The sequence below is a fragment of the Galeopterus variegatus genome, unplaced genomic scaffold (assembly GCF_000696425.1).
Source record: "Galeopterus variegatus unplaced genomic scaffold, G_variegatus-3.0.2 Scaffold14560, whole genome shotgun sequence".
NCBI classification, from domain to species: Eukaryota; Metazoa; Chordata; class Mammalia; order Dermoptera; family Cynocephalidae; genus Galeopterus; species Galeopterus variegatus.
The window spans coordinates 45625-53882 of NW_007740671.1; the positions used below are offsets into that span (position 1 = coordinate 45625).

General features: G+C 42.0%; 1 protein-coding gene across 1 annotated transcript in view; it reads right to left on the minus strand.

Annotated features, from left to right (window-relative positions):
- LOC103582003 (mitogen-activated protein kinase kinase kinase kinase 4-like) overlaps positions 1 to 5215 on the minus strand; it is a 7451-nt gene extending 2236 nt beyond the window's left edge. Inside the window, exons 1-2 of the mRNA XM_008563693.1 lie at positions 5049 to 5215; positions 2490 to 2637 (exon numbers count right to left, since the gene is read on the minus strand). Of these exons, the coding sequence (XP_008561915.1) occupies positions 2490 to 2546 (57 nt within the window). The 5' untranslated portion in view covers positions 2547 to 2637; positions 5049 to 5215. The remainder of the gene's footprint in view (positions 1 to 2489; positions 2638 to 5048) is intronic.
- Between the last annotated feature and the right edge of the window lie 3043 nt (positions 5216 to 8258).

Here is an 8258-nt window from a genome sequence, read left to right on the forward strand (position 1 = left end):
TTAATTTTCTGAAATTTTCTATGCTATGCAAGTGCAAAGGTGTTTACCACCTTAACCCAGCAACCCAAAGTGGCAGTGTCAGTGGTGGCACAAGCAGGGCTGCACATCCCCTGGTGTAAGGCAACACGAGACACCCCCATTTCCTGTGAGGGGATCTTGCTGAGAAGGTTTCCCTTAATACTAACTGAGCCTTTCCAGTTCACAGGAAACAAGCTAAATGACACTACAGAGAAGGACTCAGACAAATGTACAGGGTAGAACATTTTACAACAGGCCCAGCCTCTTCAGCAAGTCAGTCTCATGAAAAAGGGGGGAGGGGCGTGTTGTGAGTGGGAGGTTCTAGATTAAAAGAGACTGATTGGCCAAACAACCAAATACACTGCTTTTTCCTGTACTGGATATTAGCTTAAACAAAATAGCAAGGGGGGGGTACGGACGTTGTATTAAGGAAATATTCTTATTTATTGAGGTATGATAATATTTTGAGTGTGTTGAGAAATGTTTTCAGATTTTAGAGATATGTAATGTTATATTAAAGAATGGAAAGTCACAAAGTCTATAATCTATTTTTAAACACTTCAGCATATAAAAATAAAAATTCCTCTGCACTATAGGCTTAAATTAAGCATCTTTTTTTTTTTTTTTTGTCCTTTCTGTGACGGGTAAGGGGATCGCAACCTTTGGCTTGGTGTTGCCTGCTCTGCGCTCAGCCAGTGAGCGCACTGGCCTTCCCTATATAGGATCCGAACCCGCGACGGGAGTGCTGCTGCACTCCCAGTGCCACACTCTCCTGAGTGCACCACGGGGCCAGCCCAAATTAAGCCTCATTAATTGTGTATTTCTAATAAATACACTGGGAGACTGTTGAGACNATGTTTGAATACAAGAATAAGAACAGGCCTACAAATTTCTCCCTTATTTTTCTGAAATTTTCTATGCTATACAAGTGCAAAGGTGTTTACCACCTTAACCCAGCGACCCAAAGTGGCAGTGTCAGTGGTGGCACAAGCAGGGCTGCACATCCCCTGGTGTAAGGCAACACAAGACACCTCCATGTCCTGTGAGGGGATCTTGCTGAGAAGGTTTCCCTGAATACTAACTGAGCCTTTCCAGTTCACAGGAAACAAGCTAAATGACACTACAGAGAAGGACTCAGACAAATGTACAGGGTAGAACATTTTACAACAGGCCCAGCCTCTTCGGCAAGTCAGTCTCATGAAAAAAAAAAGGGAGGGGGGGGCGTGTTGTGAGAGGGAGGTTCTAGATTAAAAGAGACTGATTGGCCAAACAACCAAATACACTGCTTTTTCCTGTACTGGATATTAGCTTAAACAAAACAGCAAGGTCTAATTATGGACATTGTATTAAGGAAATATTCTTATTTATTGAGGTATGATAATATTTTGAATGTGTTGGAAAATGTTTTGAAATTTTAGAGATATGCAATGTTATATTAAAGAATGGAAAGTCACAAAGTCTATAATCTATTTTTAAACATTTCAGCATATAAAAATAAAAAATAAAAATTCCTCTGCAGTATAGGCTTAAATTAAGCCTCATTAATTGCGTATTTCTTTTTTTTTTTTTTTTCCTTTTTGTCTTTTTTCGTGACTGGTAACAGGATCGCAACCCTCGGTGTCGCGCCCGTTACACGACCGGCAACAGGATCGCAACCCTCAGTGTCGCACCCACACCACGCTCAACCAGTGAGCGGACCGGTCTCTATATGGGATCCGAACCTTCGGCGGGAATGCCACCGCGCTCCCAAGCGCCGCACTCTACCGAGTGCGCCGCTGGGCCGGCCCCTTAATTGCGTATTTCTAATAAATACACTGGCAGACTGTTGAGACATGAACTCAGTTCTGAATATCATTAACAGGTAGACTAACCACTCTGGCTCAGTTAATTACAAGTAAGGGTTTAATTATATTTTTAAACAGTTTTTTGTAAGCATAGTCAACCTGAGTCCGATTATCAAATACGGGTTTTACATCTGGATCAAAAAAGTGCATTACTGATTCAAGTCCCTAGAGGTCACTCTGATAATTTAAACATATTTGTGTACAGAATCAAAGCTGTAAAGCCCTTTAAAAAGAATACTCAAAAATTCCACATAGACGGAGCTACTACTATACGTTCTGACAATATTTTTAAAAGAATAATTGATTCTAATATATTCTTCAGGTTAAAAAGGACAGCGAACATATGCAGAAGCATTTTACTCATGATGAAAAGATCTAAGCACAACAAAGAGGCCCAGACTGCCCTGAAACCAGAGTATTCTTTAGAGATGAGAACAAAGCTGATGCAAACAGACAAAAAAGACAGCATCTAAACACTGTCCTGCATAATTTGCACCCACAACAGGGTGCCCATGTCTTCCTCACTGACAATGTAGGTATGGATAAAAAGTGTGTGATTTGTAAACAAAGCCCGCAACCCTCGGATGTCAGTGTCTCAGCAAAGGCCCACCGGCAGGTCCCTCTTACTCTGTAGTCATAGGTGGCATCTGGGTTCTTGTCACAGGCAATGACCTCTGGAGCCATCCAGTAGGGGTTGCTTCTGAATGTATTTCTCTGCCCAACCAGAGAATGTATTTCTCTGCCCTGTCCAGCTGAGCGCTCACACCAAAATCAACTGCAGGAGAAAGAGAAAGAAAAGTGGGATGCAATTAATTAACAAACCAGATATAAAAGAAAAAAATGTGAGGAGGAGGTGTCTTCATAGTAAACGGAAACAGCAGTGCTTCATGAACATGCGATTCTCCTCAAGGCAGGCAACACAGGAAAGGAGTGCCCCTTCCAGAGCAAAGCCACCAAGACTGCAAAACCCTCTCCCAGTCTGGAAGCTCCTGGGAGGCCTGGAACCAGCTGCCTCCCTGAGCTCCCCAAACAGTGACCAGCAACAGAAGGCCTTTTCAATGAATGGAGATCTTCAATGCTCTCAAAGAACACACCTGCCACAAACAAGATCAAGTCCTAGAAAGCCCGCAGTTCAGGAGAACTGACTGAGACCAGCTGGACTTAACTACTTAAGTAGCCTAATAACCATACAAAGAAACCCACAAAGGTTTTCTGGGAGAGAACATAGTACTACGTTAAATAAACAGAATCATGCTAAATTGCAAATACACAAAGAATACCCCCAGAAGCAATTGGAACTTCTGCCGATTTTTCAGAACTTCTACACCCAACCAAAAATTTTTTTTTTTTTTGTCTTTTTCCGTGTCCGGCAACGGTTCGCAACCCTCAGTGTCACCCCCGTGCCGGACCAGGACCGGCAACGGGATCGCAACCCTCGGTGTTGCCCCCACGCCTCGCTCAGCCAGTGAGCGGGAACCGGTCTGTATGTGGGATCCGAACCCTCGACGGGAGTGCCGCCACGCTTCCCAAGCGGTGCACTAGCGCAGTGTGCCACCGGGCTGGCCCACCCAACCAAATTTAATGATGGTAGTGGTCTTGAGGAAAGTTCAAGGATGGGCAGCAGAGTTGTCAGGAAGCCCACGATCTCTAATGGAATGTTTGCCAGTTCAGTACCTGCCAACATCAGCACTGCACACACTGGCATTATCCCAGCGGAAAATTACAAAGGTGGAAGAGGTCAGGCAAAAGGACTCGTGAACTGCTGAGATGATTCACAGGGGTCACAGACTCTGTTTCTGTGCACAGAACATGCACAGGACACAACCTGCTGGGGGTGAGCTCACTGAATGGTCCTCTTGAGACAGAGATGCACAAGCCATGCAGTCAGCAGATAAAACCTAAGCAAGCTTCCCAGCAACATGGATGACAACAGCAACCAATCACTAAGTGATGACAGGGACTATCACAGGACCAGCACCGTGAGGTCAGTGCAGGGAACACACTGAGTCGTTAGGTATGAGAACAACTTCAGTGCTTCCTCCTATCTTAGCTTTGAGGGAAGTTTCCAACTGGGAAGACTATTTCTCCACAAATGACCAATCAGTGCAGACAGTACGTAAGAAGGCAATGATGAAGATTTTATGTTTAAAGTACAATTACTGTACCTAAGGTTTTTGAAAGAAAGATGGGCCAGATCCTTTTAAGAACAAGTATAAAGAAATATTTTGTGTGTGATGGCTTAGTTGGAAAAAAAATAAACGCTAATTCTGTTTAAAATTTTGTTTTTTTATTTTAACTTCTCAATATACATTGTAGTTCAAATTCTTGACCCACTTTGACCATAATTCTGTTTAAAATTTTGACAGAATCATTACATGGAAGTGAAATGGGAACAAAACTCAGCTAAGGGAAATGGGAAATACAAAAGAAACATCATAAAATCATCTCTGGGAAGACACGATGGGCTGCAATGACCTACCCACGTAGAAATTTATCGAGCACCTACTGAACTCAAGGCACTACACTAGGTGCTGGATAAGAATTCTGGTCAGTGCACTTCTAGAAGTTATGTTCTGTTAAGGGAGACAGAAAGACAAGTCAATAAATAACCATATAAAGGTAAGTTGTGAACAATTCTATGTAAGAAACAAGCAGGGGTTCCAAGACAGATCAGAGGGTCAGAGAAGGCCCCCGAAAATGACGAAAAAATTGAAACTTCAAAACTGAGGCCAAGTGTTCCTCAATGGGGAACAGTATATACAAAGGCCCTGAAGCAAGTTCCAAGAAGTTAAAATAAATAAATAAATAAATAAAGACATGAGAAAGACAAGAAAAGGGACACAAAATGAGGTAGGAAAGTAACGGGTGCCAGATCCTATCTGGCTTTTTATGGGCCAGGGTATGAACTGTGGATTTTATCCAAAGCAAAATAAAAAGCCACTAAGGGTCATTAAGCAGGAAAGTGGTATCGTCTGATTTTGAAAATCAGTCTGGCGGCTATATAGAGAACAGAACAACAGACAGAAGCACGGGAGAAGGGAGGTTGGAGCCAGGCTAAGCAATCAGCCCACTTCCCACATTCCTGCATGGAGCAGAAACAGAAAACATGGGTGCATCGAGTGTCAACAGTCTGTGCCAGGGCAAGTATGAGATCATGCTGCAAGTCTGTCACATGCCAAGTTTCACCTCTGCATTCTCGGTCAGCAGTACATTCTGGCCCTCGATATCTCGGTGAATCACATGATGAATGTGAAGATGTGCCAGTCCCTGAATAGGAAAGACAGATATAAATCTTAGTTCTTTGTTGCCGTAAGGGTAAACAGCCAGGAACACACCTTTTATAACAGAGTGCATACACGGGCCAAAAGTTTCTGTGAATTCACATTTAGAACATTAAATTTACTGTTAGTGCATTCCCAGCGAGACACCACCAATATTAACCATGCACAATGAAAGAAGCCCCGCACCCCAACTCCCCACCATTCCAACAGGGTTAGGTTCCCCATGTGAGCAACATTACCACTTTCTAGCTGTGCCTTATGACACTTTAGATTACCATCTGCAGTTTCTCTGCTATAATTTGTGCTATTTCTACACAGGGTGGTTCCTTTCCCATGCTAAACATCTATCTTTAGGGGGTGACCCCGTGGGCATATTTGAACTAGACACATCTCAGGGGGAAAGCAAAGGCCTAGAGAGGGCTTTAAAATCTACCTCTGCAACACTGGCTCGTCTTCCCACTGCATAGCGACAAACTGCTAAGTGCTGATCAATCCCGCCTCCACCGTAGTGTAAAATGATTCTGCTGTCAAAAGGGCCTTGTGTTCAAATGAACTATCTTTCTTTCCCAAGGAAACAAACCCTACTGGGCATATAGCACGTTTTGATGACCTTCTATCTGGAATGAAGCCCAAGAGCCTGTCTCTCCTGAGAGGTGGTGGAAGAACAAAAACAAAGGTTGCATCCAAATATGGTCCAAAAGACAGCAATTCATCACATTCACGACTCATTTCCTTGTTCTATTCTTAGCTAGAGAAGCCAAATCTATAGCGTGCCTCCTTAAGACACAGCAACCTGCTTACTCTGAAATGTCTCAATCCAAAAAGAGCAGATTAGAAGGAAGGGTTTATTTGATTTTCCTGCTTAACTTTTCTGGTGGAGTTTTACTGTTGTTATCATTACTTTGTAGGATATGAATTAAATACAGTAGCTGCTCTACAACACTAATTTTTCTAACACAGGGGGTTTCTGATATTCATTTACTAGTCTGCCTGTAAAAGAGTAGAGCTTATTTGACGGCTATTTTTCACAACATGGGACATGCAGTGTTATACCACAAAGCACTGACCAGGGGGAAAGCACTAAAAACACACGGTGCTGCAGTTAGGAACTGCTATAGTTGAGAAGAAGGTCCTTCCTTTCAGCATGGCCTAAGTTCAAACAGCAAAAGAAAAGACAAAAAAATGGACCTTCCCTAATTCTTTTGTTATTCCTACTTCTATTACTTCAGTTCATTTTTGTTCTCTAACTTGCACAAACTTTCTTACACTTTTACAGGATTATCTGAGCAACAAACATGAGCACCCACATCTTCTCAAACAAATGTGGCCCACATGCAGTGTTGTTCCTTACCAGTAGTACATGTATGAAACCATGTCAATTTCCCTCTCAATACTTCTAAAGGATCACTACAGAAACCCTCTTAAGTGTGTCTAATGGCTCTATAGCAATGTTAACTCGAGTTATGATTATTCTAAAAGGTGCATAAGTTTTCCTGTAAGAAGCACCTGGTAGTGTGTGTGTGCTCGACTACTACCATGCCAGAAGTTAGGACACAATTATGCCTCCTTAGCAGGAATGTCAAGTCCAAATACTCAGTAAATACCCCATCCTAGGACAAAAGAATCAATGCTGAAAAACTCAAAAATTGTTTCCTGGAACTCTTTCATTTGTAGACAGAGCAAAGGAGCAGTCAAGACTGTGCCCCACTATTGGTTATGGCAAGCTGTAAGTTCCCATACTCAATATGAAATGTTGGCTTCTACCACAAGAAAACTGCTCTGTAGAATGTTAACGGGGAAGTGCAATGGAAGGAACAGGCTGGCTTTGCTGGTAAACCTTTTGGTCCAGAGGGTTTCAGTGTCCTGGCCCAAGACAGCATTTCTACTGTTCTGAGGCCTACGTGCTCACAACCCTCACCCTTTTGAGAATCTTAACATAGTGTCTAAATCTAACATCTACTGAGAAATGAGCAAAGGTTTCGCGGCTACAGAAAGAGCCTCCCAGAACTGTGTTTGATGCCCCAGGAAATCTTCGTGCGGGGCGGCTGTCTTCCCGTCCTGTGAGACCTCACTTCCATCTTACAATCTTGGTTTCCCTTTACCAAAACCGACTCTTAGTAACTCCAATAATAAACACACACTAGTGAAAAATGCTTAACTCTCTCTGAGGCATTTGTTTGTTTCTAGTTAATTTAATATTTAGTCATAGGAAAAAGTCCCATTTTACATGAAACGTAGGTGAAAGGAAGCTCTTGATCCAGATGCCACTGAGGTGGAGAAGATTTGCTACATCTCAAAAAGATTTGCTACATCTCAAAAAGATGTCCATTCACCTACCATACTCAAGTTGACTCAGGGCCTCAAGCCACCCAGGCTTCTTATAAATCTTGCCCAACATCAATGATAGCAAAATGTTTAAATATACATATTGCATATGATATTAATAATAAGTTAATAATGCTTGCCTGGGTATACAAAAACATGTAAATTATCTTTAATGCCTTTGAAGGCTGAAATCCATTAGAAATCTAGGACGTTATGTTAAAAAGCTAGTTCTCTTCATTAAAAATCAGATACTGAAATTATATACATGAAAAGCGTGTGTGTGTGTGTGTGTGTTAAAACAGAATAATGACAACTAACAGTTACTGAGAGCTAGCNTCCGCTGTCAAAAGAGCCTTGTGTTCAAATAAACTTTCTTTCCCAAGGAAACAAACCCTACTGGGCATATAGCATGTTTTGATGAACTTCTATCTGGAATGAAGCCCAAGAGCCTGTCTCTCCTGAGAGGTGGTGGAAGAACAAAAACAAAGGTTGCATCCAAATACGGTCCAAAAGACAGCAATTCATCACATTCACAACTCATTTCCTTGTTCTATTCTTAGCTAGAGAAGCCAAATCTATAGCGTGCCTCCTTAAGACACAGCAACCTCCTTACTCTGAAATGTCTCAATCCAAAAACAGCAGATTAGAAGGAAGGGTTTATTTGATTTTCCTGCTTAACTTTTCTGGAGTTTTACTGTTGTTATCTTTACTTTGTAGGATATGAATTACATACAGTAGCTGCTCTACAACACTAATTTTTCTAACACAGGGGGTTTCTGATATTCATTTA